The sequence below is a fragment of the Silene latifolia genome, chromosome 2 (assembly GCF_048544455.1).
Source record: "Silene latifolia isolate original U9 population chromosome 2, ASM4854445v1, whole genome shotgun sequence".
Classification (NCBI taxonomy): domain Eukaryota; kingdom Viridiplantae; phylum Streptophyta; class Magnoliopsida; order Caryophyllales; family Caryophyllaceae; genus Silene; species Silene latifolia.
In genome coordinates, this window is record NC_133527.1 from 11,871,145 (window position 1) to 11,890,382 (window position 19,238).

General features: G+C 37.5%; 1 protein-coding gene across 6 annotated transcripts in view; it reads right to left on the bottom strand.

Moving 5' to 3' along the window:
• The window catches only part of LOC141642271 (lysine--tRNA ligase-like), a 37,545-nt gene that overhangs the window by 10,064 nt on the left and 8,243 nt on the right, over positions 1 to 19,238 (bottom strand). For 2 of the 6 annotated variants that reach the window (XM_074451018.1, XM_074451019.1), the window contains exons 13-17: positions 9,605 to 9,710; positions 2,844 to 2,986; positions 2,667 to 2,735; positions 2,434 to 2,577; positions 2,187 to 2,219 (exon numbers count right to left, since the gene is read on the bottom strand). In XM_074451018.1, the coding sequence (XP_074307119.1) occupies positions 2,187 to 2,219; positions 2,434 to 2,577; positions 2,667 to 2,735; positions 2,844 to 2,986; positions 9,605 to 9,710 (495 nt within the window). Of the gene's footprint in view, positions 1 to 1,362; positions 1,642 to 2,186; positions 2,220 to 2,433; positions 2,578 to 2,666; positions 2,736 to 2,843; positions 2,987 to 4,518; positions 4,657 to 4,738; positions 4,814 to 7,394; positions 8,649 to 9,604; positions 9,711 to 19,238 lie in introns of those variants that run through there. The other 4 variants (XM_074451020.1, XM_074451021.1, XM_074451022.1 and 1 more) reach the window with 4 other exon arrangements.

Below are 19,238 nucleotides of genomic sequence, written 5' to 3' on the forward strand. Positions count from 1 at the left end.
CAATTACTATTTTTTATCATAATCATAAACTGATAATATAGTGACAATTGTTTAATATTATTGACGATAGAATGTTACTCCCTTTCATTTTCTTGGTTTCATACCATTTGACTAAAATATATTTTACATATATTTAATCAATGGTTTATTAGAACATCCGTCTTAAGATTAAAACGGATCAAATACTCATCACTTGCATAGATAAAACAAGTCGTTTTGCTAATATTCATTTTGTTTTTGTCTTGTCTATGAAAGTGATAATTATTTGACCCGCTTTAAAACTAAGACGAACAGTATCCGTCTTAAATGAAAATTTGTATTCATACCATTTGAATAAAATATACCTCAAATATATCCAATCAATGATATGAATTCAAAGAACGATTGGGAGAATATTCTTGTTGTGCTGCTCACTTATAACAATCCTCTCTTAAGAGCACAAAATCTTATTGAAGACGGACACTATCCGTCACAAGCTGAAGACGGATAGTATCCCTCTCACAAAAAATTGCAAATGTATAGTACAAGTGGAGAAAAATGGATACCCACACTTGCCCTCCCACTTGCATTATGTGAGAGGGCCACTATCCGTCTTGAGCTTGTGACGGATAGTGATCGTCTTCAATAAGAAGACGGACTGAGAAGAGCATATCATTTGGCCAAGACCGCATGCCACTATGTGTGTATACACGGGTTAAAGGCTAGTGCTATACCGCCTCTTCTGGCCAAGACCGCATGCCACTAGCGCTAACTTGATATTATTGTTGTAACCGCTCAAATCAGTGAACTATATAATCTAAACTAACGCACCAGCTCACGACTAAATTAAGTTTACTGCAATACTTTATTGGACAAATTCTCATTATAGACGACCACTATCCATCTATAGCTATAGACGAATAGTGTTCCTCTCACAAATGAAAGTGGATAGTTGCAAGTGGGTGGGAAATGGATACCCCCACTTGCCCTCCCACTTTATTTTGTGAGAGGGTCACTATCCGTCTATAGCTAAAGACGGATAGTGGTCGTCTATAATGAGACGGGTTGCATTCTTAACACAACCCCCTATTTACTGCAGTATTTTATTTTTTACGTTGGGCATACTAGGAGGACCCATCCTCTCGTATGTCGCTTCGCAACTGCTTGTAACATCACAAACTCTTATTGAAAACGGACACTATCCGTCACAAGCTGAAGACGGATAATGTTCCTCTCACAAAATGCAAATGGATAGTGCAAGTAAGGGTGAAATAGATACCCCCACTTGCCCCGCCACTTGTATTTTTTGAGAGAGGACCACTATCCGTCTTCGGCATTGATGACGGATAGTGGCCGTCTTCAATGAGACGGATTGTTGTAACATTTATGTAATACTTTAAACATGAATTGAAATAAGATTGGAAGTCCAGAATCACACATTCTGATACATAGTACCCAATATTAGAGAGCCATTCATTAATAGCGCAAGGCAATCTTCAGACTGCAAAGTTTGAGACCTAGGTCAAAAGTTCTCACAGCATGTGAGACTCCTAGCGAGCTTAGTGTTTACGAGATCACAAAATTTGACTTCATCTTCAAGAAATGCATCGTTACGTACATGTAAGAGCTCCAGATTGCATCGCAACATCAAGCTATCTTCATCTATTCCGCGAAAAAAAAAAAAACAGGAGATAAAAAAACGTGCTAAAGTTGAAAAGCAAAGGAAAGCATTGAAGTACATGGTAAACACCACATTGAACACATCTGCACATTTCACCACTGGGCCACAAAACTACATGCGAGCAAGTTGCAACTTCTAAACTCCATAACATTTGGCATTGAGAATTATTAGTGTGCCACCTTGCTAATTCCCAAGGTTAGGAATTAGGATGGTCAACTATGATGAGTGGTACGCCTTAGAGGTCGGCATTTGGATCATAGTGGTGGGTCTAGTTTTGTGTTCGTGATGAGTCAATAGGATGTGATCGAGGTGGTGGTGGGTCATAGAATTCATGGAGGGTCTGGTTGTGTCATAGCGTGGTGGGTGTGTTGCTACATGGGTTACATGGGTGCATGAGAACAAGATTATGAGTCGGGAAAAGAGAGAAATGAGCGGTAAAATTGCAACTACTAGATTCCTTGGTAAATGTGCATTAGTCAAATGAGGACGCTGACAGTACAACAAAACATAGAGTTAGAGCACGTACCTTTGGTTTGAGCAATGGAAATAGTAAAACATCCTGAAATAAAACAGATTAGGATGTCAGACATTAAAAAGCTTAAATCAAGCATTAATGACATCAATAAACGTGTAAATTTGTCTTGATTCCTACTTTAATTCCACTTAAGGAAATGCATTAAATTCTCATTTACAACCCTAAGGGTTGTATTTATCATTACCGTTAAAAACAAAGGAAATTGACAACTAGAAAAAGCCGCCTGATAACAAGTTACCTTGATGGCTTGTGAGTATGTCAGAAACATCACAAGTCTGTCCAGTCCAATGCCCCAACCAGCCGACGGCGGTAAACCATACTCCAATGATTCACAGAATTCCTCATCAAGCTCTGTAGCCTCATAGTCTCCACCTTTCAATTCCTGATCAAAATTGATAATATTCTTTAATTATCCCCAAAATGATATGGAGTTTAAATTATGCTAATCAATCATTCCAAAACAAACCAGACCTTTAGTAGTTCAGAAAATCTTTCCCGTTGCTCCATGGGATCATTCAATTCAGTATAGGCATTACAAAGCTGGAAGGGGTTTACAAGTTTATATCAAATACATCACTCATGAAAAATAATTTAATCATTCAGAAAATTGAAAATTGAAAATTGAAATAGTAGTTCAGAAAATCTTTCCCGTTGTCCTGTACGGCGGTTTACACACCACTCCACACTTGTCACATGCTTGTCTGAGATAATCATTTGCTTCTTCACTGCTAAGATCAGCAGGAATTGCAAGCCCTCCCATTTCACGCAACTCTTCCAGGATGTCCAATCACCTGCTCATAGATTAGATCTTAGATTAGACCTGTATTATCTTTTAGAAAAATTATATACTCCCTCCTATTCAGAATAACTGTCCCATTTGTCATTTCCGTCTATTCACATAACTGTCTCATTTGACATATTTGGACATGATTAATGACGTTTCTACCCTTTGCTATTTTCTTTATTTACAACTCATACTACCCCTAACCCAACCTATTAATAAACTAACCCAGCCCACTAATCTTCCCCTTCCCTAATTAACCCAGCCCATTTCCTAATACCTCCCGCCTTTTATTTCTTCCTCTTCCCCTAAAACCCTAGTTCTCCCTCTTCCGCTTCACAACTCCTCTCTTTCTCTCTCTCTCTCTCTCTCCCACCTCTCATATCCTCTCTTAATCTTCATTAGATTAGATATATCAACGATATTCTATTCTTCATCAAAATTTCATCTCCTCTTTTAATCTACATCAAAAATTTGATCTGATTCATAAGCTCTGTTCATCTGCTTTGATTAATTTCACAATCAATGGAAAAAATTCAATCTTTTTCTGGTGATATTGATCTTCGTAGTATGGAGAAGGTATATGAAGATTTAGATGTGGGTGAGGGTGAGATTCTTCATTGAATGTTTGCGAATTTTTTTCTACTGCTATGTCTGGTACCACCACCTCACGATTCTCGATGCTAAGATTTCCACCCGGGGAAACTGGACGTCGTTTCGCGTTTGATAGCTCTTTATTTGAAAGGTGTTTTTGGACTGATGTTTATCAATGAACTCTAATAAATACACCTTCTATTTATAGCACAAATAACTTTGCACTCTTTTGAAATTTTGGTTTTTGCGCAAATATTCCCTTGTTTGTATTTTGGCTCCATATTTCAATTTTGGTGTCAAATTTCAATCTTGGTGAGTTGGATATGCAACATTTGGACCGACAATTTGGGTTTACTTGACTTATGGAACAACTCAAACACGCCAATCAAGATAAGTTGAAGGAAATCGAAAGTTAATCCGATGTCCAATTTTCTCTTTCGCTCTTTCAATTTGTGTGCAGTAATTTCATTTCCTAGTTAATGTATTTTTATTTTAAGTGAAATGTAATATTATTTTAAGGTAATGTAATTTTATTATGTAATTTAATTAGAAAATAGTATGTGTAATAATTATACTTTGTCATTTTATTTTAAAGCAAAACCGTGTGGGTATCGAAACCATGTAATGAAAAAACATAGCTTCAGCTATGTGTTTATGATTATGGAGGGAAACAAAAAGCTGTGTAAAAATGGGAGGAGTCATTAGCATCTTAATTAACAAATTACCCATCTAAAGCATAACACCCGCTCTCCTATAATCTTACCCCTATCTTTTACTTTTCATTATTTAACTATATTCCTTATTTTTCGTGTCATTGTCCAAATAGGACAGTTATTCCGAATAGTAGGGAGTATTATATAACTAGATAGATATCTAAGAGACGGGATCTCATGAGTTTGGCTCTTAGAGAGAGTCCTTAGATTGTTAAAAGTTTCTGAATTGTCTTACCTGTTGGCGGATTTTCTTGCTGAATCCAAGTCTCTCAACCATCTGCCTAGCCACTCGAGAAACTTGCATGAAGTCATTTGACGCGCCTGTTGTCACATTGTCTTCACCAAATATTACCTCTTCAGCAAGTCAGCAGCCCTAGCAAATGAAGGGGAAAGCTTGTATTTATAAATCGAAAATAACCGACTATAAGAACGAATGGATATGCTACATTACATACCTGCCACCAAGAGCAACAGCCATTTGATTTTTGAGGTAGCTTCTGCTATAAAGCCCTGATTCCAGTCGTTATTCGCTGGGAGCAAAGAATGTGAGACCGCTGATATCGTCCTAATTTAGGACGGTTTAGCCCCGTCCTATTACCTTATTCCGACTCATTTTGTGTGCTTAATTGTCTAATACACTCATTTATTTACTAATTTATAATTAGTCGTATTAGTTTATAATTAATAATTAATTGTATTTATGTATAATATTAGTACTATTATTATTATTATATTAATTTAATGTGCAGGCAAGACGGGAAAGTGAGGCGGAAGAGCAAGACGGGATTATGAGAAGAAATGGCGGAGGTGAAAATAGGCAAAATCATGGAAAAATAAACCAAGTAAAGGAGCAGCTGCTAATTTCAGACGGTCTTTGCTGAGCTTTTACTATCACCTCCGGCCACCGTGGCAGCCACCTCTCACCACCAATGGCCACCCTTAACTTCCTCCATTACAACCCAACCACCCATGGCCACCACAACCACCCAAAACAGCCACCACGAACCCTTCTTCCACCCCTAGCCACAAACATACAAACAACACCCATCTCATGCACCCATCTTTCAACCACCATTACAGCCACCCACAGCCACCGTGGTAACCACCCACGACCACCAATGACCTCCTCCCACTTCCACCTCCACAAAACTACCACCTAAGCCCACCATCGACCACCAAGGTGGCAGCCACGACTCAGTTTTCGAGCCCCGCGCGCGCTGCATTTCCCCTGTTTTCGCACACCCTTTTTCCCTTAGCCGGCACCCCGGCGGCCACCACCACGACCGGCTGGGACGACACCCACAACTCCCTCCATTTTCCAGAAGACTCCCCGCCGGTCATGACCACGGCGGCCGGCCAACCGGCACGCAGCACTTCCTTCTATTCAAACTCGCAACTCGCATCAAATTTGTTTGTCTATTCCGGCTAACCGGCAGCCGGCTCCCATAACCAAGTCGCCTAATTCCTCCCATGGTTGAAGACGCTCGCTGCCGGTGACCTCGACGGCAGCCGGTCCACCGGCAGAGGTCCCCTGTTGCGGGTTTTGCCTTGTTTCGTATTTTGATGATGCGTTGTTTTGCTTTTGTCGATTGTTTTGTATTATTATTATTATTATTATATATTAGTATTAGTTAGTATTATTAATATGATTATGAGATTATTATAATTAATGGTATAATTAGTAGCATAATTAGTATTATTATTATTATTACTATTACTAATATTATCATTAGTATTTTCATTATTATTAATATTATTATTAGTAGTAGTAGTGTTGTTATCATTAGATTATTGTTATTGTAATTAGTCTAATTAGACTTGTAATTAGAAGGGCTATATATAAAGCTCATCTCTCATTTGTAAGGAGACAATTTCACACCACTTTACATTACACTACCCTAGATTAGAATACTCTCCCTCTCTCAAAATTAGATGAGAAAAATTAGTCTCTCCATTATTGTAACAAGAACCCTAATATTTCTCCCTTTAATTTTAATTAATCAAAGTCTTTATCTTTCTTCATCATTAATTTAATTACTCTTTAGTTCATTCAATATTCACAATTATCAATAGTTTACATTTAGATTAGTGGGTTGTAATTGAAGGGAGAAGAGATTCATCCCTATCATATTCAACCAAGTTTCCTACTTTATTCATCAATGGTACAATTTTCTTCCCTTTTTCTCATTTTATTGTCTTAATTCAAATCTAGTTTAATTGTTTGTTTAGATTAAAGTTCCTACCTTTATTGTTTCAATCATGTTTGTTTAGATTAAAGTACTTATCTTTATCGTTTTAATCATGTTTGGTGATACAATATTGTTAGTAGATTGTTTGATTAGTGTAGTTTTACACATGTTTAGTGAGTAGTTTTATTTGTTGGGGGTTGGAGTTTATGCCTTGAAAGTATGGGTTTCTTTAGGTCAATATTTCATCAACAAGTTTTGACGTTAATTTGTGGTTGGTTTTGCCTTCTTGATTGTTTAGTTTGTTAAATGCACCTAATAGGCCTCTAGGACCCGCATTTTATACCACTACCCTTCCGCAAGGAGACTTGGGTCCGGAAAGGGAGAATCAAGAGAGGGGACTTAGGATCCATTGTAACGAGAGTGAGTGGTGACTTTGTTGGGATTTGGTGAGGGCAATTGTGGTCACGAGAGTGGACGATTATTCTAGCTTTATGTTAGGCTTGAGAGAGTCTACCATGCCCCTTTGACTAGCACACTTTTACCTTGATTCTTGTCTATCTTTTAGCCTTTACAAAATCATCACCTCTTGGCTTGAACTCCGTAAATCCTCCGACATCTTTCTTAAATTGAATTTAATCTCATTTCTTTGTTTATTTTAGTTGCTTCATTCATCTTAGTTTTATTTAATTGTCATTTAGTTATTTATTTCATGTTTTTAATCATTTCAATTAGATGCTTAGTTCAAACCTCTCGCTATTGACCGATTAGGCTAAAGCAAAGACCGAGACTTATAAACCATTTCTAACCCCACCATCCTTGTGATCGACCTCGACTTACCCGACTTTACTAGTTAGGTATCGAGCTTTATAAATTTGTTTTTGATAAGGGTGTGACGACTTTACCCTACTATCAACAACCAGCTTGACACACGGGAATGATCGAAATTTTGGCTACAGGATCATATTCGGGCATAAGAGCACCCACTAAAGCATGACCAGCCTCTACAAGATCTAATTTTTTACAGCAGTCAGAGCCCAAGGAAAAGCCAGTTAGCACCAGAAGGACAGAACTCAAGCTGGACGGGTTTGAATATGAAGGTTTCTTAAGTTAACTTCTTACCGACAATTGAACTCTAAAGAATGTCTCGTATTAATAGTGTGAGAGACACATTTTCTACCTATATACCAATTAGCCGACACGTCTTATAGTTGAAGACGAGTAATATACAATGGTTGGTGTGTGGTTATATAGACGGTGGATTAATTGGACTGGACTATAAATTGAGGTTTGTTTGTTTCAACTCATAAAGGTATGAGGTATGAGTTTGGAATCAGCCAAATTCATACTAGATGTTTGTTTGATAAAAATGAAGGTTTCATACCATACCTCAAACCCATAAGGTATGGATTTCTCATACCCAAGAGGGGAGGTGGGTATGAGATTGATAACCATCCCATGGGTATCAAATAATAAAACCAAAACCATGAGAAAAACATATATGAAACTTTTCAAATGATTTTTTTTTTTTACATTTATTTGATCAAATCTTCATTTTCATGATTTTTCAATAAAACAACATTACCCCAGTGCCTCAATGGCTCCCGCAAATTGCGGGGTAAGGGGGGTCGGATGTACGCAGCCTTACCCTTGTGTTAGTAACACAAAGAGGCTGTTTCCGAACGACCCAAGATGAAAATTGCGTCGAGAACTGCATCGAAAGACCACTACTTCACAAGAGAAAGAAGCGTAGCCACTTTATTGAGCCATTTTGTTTTATTCCATCATAATCCAGAAACAAAGAGTAATGAATCTTTGGCTCCATTGGAAATATGGATTAATTTTCATGATTTTTCAATATCAAAAATAATTATTTTTAATGTATTTTAGATTTTTTCAACTTTGATGAAATTCAACCTCATTCCACACAAATTGGAACAAACACAAAGTATGAGAAATCAAGTTCCAGACTCATACCACCCGAATATAATTTCTGAATCCAAACTCATACCCATGCGCGAATCAAACACGCCCCAAGTGGTCCTATACCACAAGACCGTTTTAAAGAATAATTTGTGTTGTTTTTTCCGATATTGCCTTATAGTATAACCACTACACCCCCGCTGAAATTTATCGCCCCCGCTGGTCTAAAATCCTGGCCCTGCCACTGCCACTGCCACTGTAATTGAAGGCAAAGAGTTATTTTCCATTTCTAAATGTCTAGAGTCTGCAGTTCTATGCAATTTTCGACGGGACGTTTAAGACTGTAAATCTGATCACTTTACATAGCCAATGACACAGGTTTCGAGGCATTAGGCACTACTACAAAACTCGTTATGGACATCCGTCGATGGACATCGTATTATCTGGAAAACCGATGTACATAACATGTACATCGGTTGTTTGAAAAAAAATCGATGTGCATATAATTACATGTACATCGGTTGCGTTAAAAAACACAAGTCCATTATTTCTGATTTTAAAAGACATGTGACATTTAATAAAACCCATGTCTATACAAAAGTCATGGACATGAGACATTACATTTAACCGATGTGCATCTAAAATGAAAATTATGGGCGACAAAAATATTTGCTTCACCGCCATCACTTATAATTTCGACTACCTACATTCTTCCCAAAATCCTCTCACTCACCCTCACTCCCAAACCCTAACCCCCAAAACCCGCCATCTCCCCATCTTCATCTCCTTTCTCCGCTCAGTCAAACCCACCCTATCTCTAATCAATTACGATCTTCATTGGCCTCGCCAACGACTACCTTCTTCATCTGCTATAGGGCTTGAGCACGACTAAAACCCCAAAATCAATTGTCCTAATCGATCGTCGATAATTCAATGGCACGGAATTAGGGTTCTTTATAATGGGGAGGTTATTAAGGGACTTTCTCGCATCAATCGACGGTAATTTCATGCTCAAATTAATTATAAACCATTTTCAATTTATGGATTTTTTTCCGTCTTTTCGTTATTTGCAAATTCCACTTTGTGGTAATTAGCACTTCTTATTTTATACCGATTTCATTTTAATTAGTTAGGGTTTATGGGTGATTCAAATGCAGTTCATTAATGCAGCGCAGCGTTGGGGACATGAATATGCTCTTGAATATTTTGTACCTGATTTCATTCTATTGACAAACCATCCGGGACGTTGGGAACATGAATATGCTCTTGAAGGTCCACTTTCACCCTTTTCCATTGTTTCACCTTTCTTATCATGTACCTGTGTTTGCATCAAGACCATGTCAGATATGAGTTTGATCTAATTTAAGAATTCCCAAATTTAAAAAATCAATCGTGCCAAGTTCTTAATCTGGAGTGTCCTCACATAGTGTAAGCTCTTCAGATTCTTCCTTTAATGTTTTTTATTCACTACTTGTCAATCCACATGGAAACTCATTGAAATATTACTCCCTCCGTCCCCCGGTCATTGGTTTACCTTTGGTTTTGGAACATAGACCGGAAAGAGGAGGGGGACATAAACGGATAGTGGACAGCGAGGATAATCAAATTACTGCATTCCCAAAATAGAGAGATCAAAAATGGATTTTCGATAAACAAATGACCGGGAGTCTGGGACGGAGGGAGTAATTTATGCTTTTGCGTCTATTTAATCTCATATAATCTGCAATTATGCCTGTTTTATGCTACTCAGATTATTGGCTTCTTGTTCAATTTTTAATTCATGGAGCAATAATACGATTTCTGGAAATGACAAAATTCATATTTTTTTTGGGGCTGAAAATGTCAATTTTTCTTTGGAATGGAAAAAGTTTCGAAAAACTTTGCCTTTGCTCAACCTTCTAATACAAACTTGGTAAAAGAAAAAATATATAATGTGTGCCACAATGCAAATTAGTTTGACCTCCTTGGGGGTAGAAATTCGCCGTCTGTTACGCCTTGAGGCGCATAGTCTGATTCCCATAGCCGGAGCATTGATCTTGGGCCTTGTTGGAAATGTGGAAACTCCCATGTTTTAGTGGAAATTGCAGATGTAAAGCAGGGCAAAATGGTGAGGGAGAAAGGTGAACTTACCATTATAGATGAAAATCCCGAGTTGATTGTGCCAGATATGTCAATGTGAATCGGAACTTCGGATTCCAAAACGCCAAGGACACAAATTGACCTGTAGGAGAAACAGGTTCTACTTCTATCTGCTTCTTTGAATCTGGTTTTAATTTGCAACGTCGAACTCATACTTTTGTTGCTGAAGCAGCTAAAATACAAAACAAGATATGGATACCCAACTTTGACGCTAAATGCTTGCAGTAATGTTCCAAGTTTTAGGGTTGTAGAAGAGATTGGGGAAAGGATGAAGCTGTTTTAGTAGGCTTATTGGATGAAGCTGAGAGCAAGAAGGCTCCAGGTAACCTCCTTTTTATTACAGTTCAATTCTTCTGATAACAGGCCTTCATTTTTTCATCACCGCACACTGTTTCCAAGGTGCATTTCTCTCCCAAACTCGTATTTTTCTCGCCATATTTCACTTCATTTTACATATACTGGTAATAAGGAAGAGTTTAATGATGAATTTACATTAGTCTTCTTTATTTGCTTTCATGTGATTGTGACTAAATAGTAAAATATTGAAATCTTGTACAGAAATAGCATTCATTTCACACTCTAAAAGGATTCATTTTGCAGAAAGCGAGGATTTAAAGAACTTAAAGAATACGGAGTAACAGTAAAGCTGAAGGTTTGTCATTCAGTACTCTTGTGCACCAATAATGTAGTATAAATCTAGTACTTGGTGTTTGATTTAGCTGCTCTCATTATTTATACCTTGTCCTCTTTAGGAAGTTCATGTAGGATAGTTGGAAAGTACTGCGAAACTGATGAAATTACTAGAGAGCAAGCGACCTATAACTATAATAACTAATATGTTTTGTCAGGTATAGTTAATTTTAGTTGCTTGATGGCCTCAAAGCTATAAACAATTTGACATAAACACGCATTAGTGTAGTGTAACGTAGATAGCTATTAGATTAGTTAGGTGATCCTCTCTTTAGTTGCTTAGTCAAGGTAGAATCCTATTACTTGTGAGGTTGACGCTGCAACCATGACTAAGAGTATGAAATATTTGGCTAATTCTAATTCTAATAATATTCATGAACCTCGTGGACGATTGTTTATAGGTCTTTGTTGGAGGCCATTGCTAGTTTTACCGAAGATGAGGAAAAGAGATGGTGTTACCCATTGATCCATTCCCCTACCTTATCGCTTACAATGGCATATTTAATTCCTCCTGTTTTGTTTTTACTGCAGCTGGAGCTAATTTTTGGGAAAATGCATCTCTTAGCGGCCATAGGAAATGTTCCAAGCTCCTCACATTCACATTCAGGTGAGTGTATTGCTAGTAGTTGTGATAATTAAAATACAGTAATGTATGTGTCCCGTTAGTTATATAGGATATTCTATGTTGATATTTTGTTTTCTCGTTAACTTTGTTGTGTTGAACCAGATTCTCTTGGTAATATGCCCAATGGGAGATGAGCGAATCTGAGGCTGCCAAGTAGTCTTGTCTCTTCGGCCTTTTTTTTTAAACAATTAGTCAGTTTACATATCGGTGGTTTATATTTTTGTATAGGTTAGTCGTCTAAGTAAATTTGACACATTATGTAGATGAAAATTTTTTGTAATTGGTTTTGGATAACCGAGTGATTGTATACAGATATTTTTTTGTTGATTATGGAATCATTTTGCATTGTCATCATGTGTACGACTAATATGAGCAACAGCGTAATATTTTTTTTTTAGGCTAATTTGATAATTTATACTTTGAATAAGTCATTTTTTCAAATATTATACCTAAGATAACTTTCTGTCAAAACTTATACCAAAAGTCCTATTTTTTTCCAAACTCAATACCAAATCTCAAATAAAGACATAAAAAGACAGTTTAGCCTTACTAACTTACCCATCACCACCATTTCCCCACAACATTAATTCTTAAACTCACTTCCACCACAAACACCTAACCACCACTAGAACGACCCACCTCATCCCCCTAAAATCACCACCACTGCTGCCAAGTATCCTCCTGCCGGCGGGTCGTCCTAAGCAAACCCCTCGTTAAACACCCATACCTCACAACCTTACAAAACTGCCCCCATTTATGCCTAGGGCTAAGCAAAAATTTCAAGTTTTTTTAATACGGATACGATACGATATACGTTCTCATTATACGGTATTCCGTATATACGGTTTTTTTTTCCGTATACCCGATACGGTTTTTTAGAAACCGTATCGTATCCGGGTCAGCGTAATTGGTAAAGCGTATACCCAGTTTGACTCGGTTTTAAGATTTATTAAAAAAAAAAAAAAAGATTAAAAAAAAGGTTTAAGAAACTCCGTCCATCCAAACTCCAATTCCCTCATTCAACAACACACGCAGTCACGCACTACTCTCAGTCTCTCACACACACACAGTCACACATTCAGATCCCCAATTTGGCCCCAATTCAATCACTATATTTCCCCTCAATTCAGATCTGCCTCACAACTAACAAGTCATCTCTCTATCAAGGTTTGTTGTCTAAGTTGAATTTTCATTTGTACCTCACTTGTTTTTATGTATTTCGAATTGATTTTCGTTTGATTTTTCTGTATTTTTTGTATTTTTTGTTCTGATTTTCGCTTACTTTGTTGGATTATATGTTGTTTGATCTTTTGATTATATGTTTTTGGATCGATTTTCATTCGGTGCATCGTTTGATGACAATTTAATTAATATTGAAGAAACAAAGTGATCGATTTTCGTTTACCTCCGCATCAGAGTGTTGTTTGATTCGTTGCATCGTTTCATTCGTTTACCTCACGAATCATCATTTCATTCGTTACAGTCTTTAGTCAATCTGAAAATTGGTACAAAAATGAAGCTAGTTGGCTGCTCTTTTTACATAGATGAATATGAAACAATTAATGAATTCTCAAGTTCTTCTGGTCTAACATTTCTATCATTTTGATCCTGAATGTTGTATAACCTTTCTAATACTTGTTGCATAGACGGTCTCATTTCTCGTGTACTTAGCAAACACTGAACAGCCAGTTTTGCTACTGCTGTTATCTCCTTCTTTATGTCATCTGATTCAAACCCGAGCAATGCTGAAATCGTGTGCTGATTTTGATTTTATTATGTTTCTTATTTGTAGGAATGGAATCAAGTCATGAAGATAATGACACCTTCAATCACATTGATGAAAGAGTCATAGATGTCGAGGAGTATGAGGACCACTCAAGGGAACATGATGAGGAGGATTTTGAAGAAGTTTCAAATAAACGGTCGAAGGTAAATTCTCATAAATCCACCAAGCAGAAGAGAGCGAGACCACCAAAAATCCCTTCTAGTTCTAGCAATGTAAGTAATATCTGGTGCCCTGGTCAGCCTTTCGTTAGAATTAGAAAAAATCAATCTCCTCATTGGGAACATTACGTGCAAGCTAAGGTTCGGGATTTTGCGGAATGCATATATTGTAATAAGATAATAAGTTGTAAGTCGGCTAACGGAACTGGGACATTAGGCAATCATGTAGGTCGTTGTCCAAAGATGACTGCAAATGTTGATAGGAAAGAAAAACTTATTACATTGGAGTCTAGAACTGTTGTGAATGATGATGGTACAACCCAAACTGTTGATGTTCCTTCTGTGTGGAGTTTTGATCAAGAAAAAACTAGATCATCACTTGCTAAGATGCTAATAATTGATGAATTGCCTTTTAAAACTGTTGCAGGAGAGGGGTTTAAGGGGTTTTGCAAGGATATGAATCCTCAGTTTGTAATACCTTCACGTTTTACCGTGGCTAAAGATTGTTATAAGTTATACCTTCGAGAAAAGAACAGAACTACACGAGTTGGAAAAATGTCTTCTAGAGTTTGTCTCACAACTGATTGTTGGACTTCGGGCCAAAATTTAAGGTACATGTGTTTAACTGCTCCGCTGATTGGAATTTGCATAAAAGGATCATTAATTTTTGTCAGATTTCGGGTCACTCGGGTAAGGTCATTGGTCAAAGTGTTGAGAAATGTCTTTCGGGTTGGGACTTGAAAAATGTCATGACGGTAACCGTAGACAATGCTAGTTCTAATGATGTTGCTGTTGATTATTTAAGGAGGAAGTTCAATAATTCTGAATGTGATGTTATGGAAGGTAAATATTTGCATATGAGATGTGCATCTCATATCTTGAACTTAGTAGTGAAAGAGGGTTTGACTGATCTAGAAATGTCAATTCTTAAAATCCGAACTTTAGTTAAATTTGTAAGGTCTTCGCCGACAAGAACCCAAAAGTTTATGGCTTGTGCTCGTGAGGAAAAAATTTCTACTAAAAATCTTTTATGCTTAGATGTTGAGACTAGGTGGAACTCCACTTATTTGATGTTAGACACTGCCATGAAGTTCAAAAAGGCATTCGGTTTGTTGCTTAATAAAGACACTGAACTTCAAAAAGAAATGAGAAAACTTAATGAACCCCTTCTAGCTGATGATTGGAAAGAAGTGGCTTACTTTCTACCTTTCTTGAAAAAATTTTAGGATGCCACTTTGAAAATGTCGGGATCCCGTTATGTCACTAGTAATAGCTATGTAGATGTGATCTTTGGTGTTGGACAAGTAATATCCGAGCATCTTCTCCATAAAAATGAAGGCATTAAAAAAATGGCTGAAAAAAATGAAGGTGAAAAATGACAAATATTGGGGTAAAATTGAGAATCTCAATTTGCTTATGTTTGTGTCTCTAATCATTGACCCAAGATAGAAGTTTGGGTATGTTGATTGGATGGTGAAAAAAGCATATGGGCAGGATAAAGGTAAACTATTGTCCTTGAATATTAGTTACTTTTTCCACTCTCTTTTCGACAACTATGCTGCTACTACGGCTGCCAAAGAAGCTTCATGCTCTTCAAGTACTACTTCTAAGGATGTCAACTCAAAAGAGTGTGAGAGTAATAATATGTTTAATTGTGAAGAAAACGGATTGGGAGAAGTATTTAGAAGATGACCGGGAAAGTAGGGATCCATCTTTTAATATATTACAATGGTGGAAGGATAACCAAAAAAGATATCCCAAACTTTCTTTGATGGCTAGAGATGTGCTTGTCATCCCGGTTTCTACCGTAGCTTCCGAGTCGACTTTTGGCACGGGGGGTCGAATATTAGATTCATTTCGTACTTCCTTAGCTCCATCAACGGTGGAGGCCCTTATATGTGCACAAGATTGGCTCCGGACTACTAATTCTCCTCTTGTCATAAAAGATGCCTTGAATGAAAAGGAAAGACTACAAGAAGGTTTAATATTATTTCAAACTTTGTTTTTATATTTGAAGTTTTACTTTTTTTGTATCTCCTTAAATTTCAATGTATGATTGTTTTTGTTGATTTGTGATGGTAGATATGAAAGACTTGATCTTACAACATGCTGTCATCATGATCGATGAGGAAACAGAATCTTTAAGAATTGAAGGCTTACTACTTACCCTAGCCGTTGCTTCGTTTTGTTTTGCGTATTAGACACTTTGATTGTATTGTAGTAATATTTACCATTTGGGTGTACTCTCGAACTGAACTTGCTGTTTTTTTGGACTTTTAACTAGGAACTTGTAAGTTGGCAGGCCTTTATTTGGCCTTAAAGCAGACTTTGTGAATTTGCAATGAGTAGTTGACTTGAGTACTGGGTAATTGTGTTTCCAATTTTTGTCAATGGTTTTAATGGAAATTCAAAAAACCGTATTCGTGTACCCGCATTTCGTATATACGGTTTAACCGGGTACCCGAAAACCGTATACCCGGTTAAACCGTATCTTATTCGGAACCAAAAATTTTGGGTTTTAAAAACCGGGTACCCGATACGGTCCCGGTTTTGCTTAGCCCTATGACTATGCCCCAACGCCAAACGAACTGACCCCACCTACACCCCATCCATGGCTCGCCTCCACCCCCGTCGAAATTCACCAATCCATAGCTCTTCACGCCACTAGCCTCCTTAGAAAAACACTACCCCCTACTAAATCCCCCTACCCACCCTAAAAACCCATCAGATCTGATTTTCTTTTACTATGGGTGAGTTATTTTCGGTGGTTGGGTGGGCTTTCTTGGGTCGGGGGTGATGGTTAGGACATTGGAGTCGTGGGGATACGGGGTCACGCTGAGAGAGACACCATCGTGAAGACATTTGGGGACAGCGGTGTCGACGGGATTGCACTCGTCGGGGCAACCTCAAACCAGTGGTGGTATCGACAGGGGGAGGAGGTGATAGGTGGTGGTGGTGATAAGGTGATATGGTGGATGTCGGGGGTTTATGGGTTAATATAAGGTAGGGATGGGTTAATGGGGTGGCCCAAGGGTGGTGATGAGTAATTAGTAAGGGTAAATTGGTCAATTTATGAGATTTGGTATCGAGTTTGGAAAAAAATAGGATTTTTGGTATAAGGTTTGACAGAAGGTTATCTTAGGTATAATATTTGAAAAAATGACTTATTTGCAAAAAACTGATGTCCATTGATCAAATAGACATCGGTTTTCCTAAAAATTTGATGTCCATTGATCAAATAGACATTTGTTTTCTTAAAAAACCGATGTCCATTGATCAAATAGACATCGGTTTTCCTAAAAATCCGATGTGCAAATTTTAATGGACATCGGTTTAAAATCCGATGTCCATTAATCCACAATGGACATGACCAAACTCTACATCGGTTGTGTATCCGATGTCCATATAGCAAAAAGTCCGATGTCCATCACAAGTTTTGTAGTAGTGAGAGTAATGTTCCGAATTATTGGAATTCATCAAAATGTGGTTATTCTTCCTTTTTCTAGGGTTTCTTGATAGCTAAAACATAGCCTTAGTCCTTAAATTGTTAAAAGTTTCTGAACTGTCTTACCTGTTGGCCCAAGAACGGATTACCGTCACCACCGCCAATTGCAGTTTGGCGGAATTTTTTGCTGAATCCAAGTCTCTCAACCATCTGCCTAGCCACTCGAGAAACTTGCATGAAGTCATTTGACGCGCCTGTTGTCACATTGTCTTCACCAAATATTACCTCTTCAGCAACCCTTGAAAATGAAGGGGAAAGCTTATATTTAAATCGACAATAACCGACTATAAGAACGAATGGATATGATACATTACATACCTGCCACCAAGAGCAACAGCCATTTGATTTTCGAGGTAGCTTCTGCTATAAAGCCCTGATTCCAGTCGTTATTCGCTGGGAGCAAAGAATGTGAGACCGCCAGCTTGACCACGGGGAATGATGGAAATTTGGCTACAGGATCATATTCGGGCATAAGAGCACCCACTAAAGCATGACCAGCCTCTACAAGATCAAATTTTTTACAGCAGTCAGAGCCCAAGGAAAAGCCAGTTAGCACCAGAAAGACGGAACTCAAGCTGGACTGGTTTGAATACGAAGGTTTCTTAAGTTGACTTCTTACCGACAATTGAACTCTAAAGAATGTCTCGTATGAATACTGTGAGAGACACATTTCCTACCTATATACCAATTAACCGACACGTCTTATAGTTGAAGACGAGTAATATACAATGGTTGGTGTGTGGTTATATATACGGTGGATTAATTGGACTGGACTATAAATTGAGGTTTGTTTGTTTCAACTCATAAAGGTATGAGGTATGAGGTATGAGGTATGAGTTTGGAATCAGTCAAATTCATACTAAGGGGTCGTTTGGTTCAACAAGTTGGAATGGAATGGAATGGAGTTTGATAGTATAGTAGTATGGGGTTCTAAATCCATACTTGCCTAATCTTGTTTGGTTCACCATAAATTGTAGAAGGGGGAATGGAGTTTGAATCCAAGGTGGGAGGGTGGGTATGAGATTCCAAGGGGTTGGGGTGGAGTTAGAATCCATTGGGTATCTAACTCCATTCCAAATCACCCCAAACCAAACACTAGAATGGATTGAATCCATTCCAATCCATTCCAAAAGCTCCAACCAAACACCCCCTAAATGTTTGTTTGATAAAAATGAAGGTTTCATACCATACCTCAAACCCATGAGGTATACATTTCTCATACCCAAGAGGAGAGGTGGGTATGAGATTGATAACCATCCCATGGGTATCAAATAATAAAACCAAAACCATGAAAAAAACATATATTAAACTTTTTAAATGATTTTTTTTTTCACATTTATTTGATCAAATCTTCATTTTCATGATTTTTCAATATCAAAAATAATTATTTTTAATGTTGTATTTTAAATTTTTCCCTTTGATGAAATCCAACCTCATTCCACACAAATTGGAACAAACACAGGGTATGAGGAATCAAGTTCGAGACTCATACCATCCGAATATAATTCCTGATTCCAAACTCATACCCACGCGCAAACCAAACGCGCTCTCGAGTGGTCTTATACCATAAGACCGTTTGAAAGAATAATTTGTGTTGTTTTTTAGTTTACTAATTAGATAAGGGTAATATTGTCATTTAGTTTTGCCAATTTGTCACCTTGTATTGGTTTTTTTTAAGGATTTCTCACTAGTAAAACCATTTTTTTTACCAATCCAGCAAATACCCTTCACTATTTTTTTACCAATTTGTTAATTTGGCCTAAAAGAGTGCCCAAACAAATATTACATGGTAGGCGGCTATGCATGAAAGAAATGACGTGCTCATTGAAATTTTCTAAAACTAACCACGTATCACATCCAAACTTACCACGTATAGGATGTGACAACAAGAGTTTAATTTAATGCTAAACTAGACTACATGCCTTAGATCCTCTATAAATAGC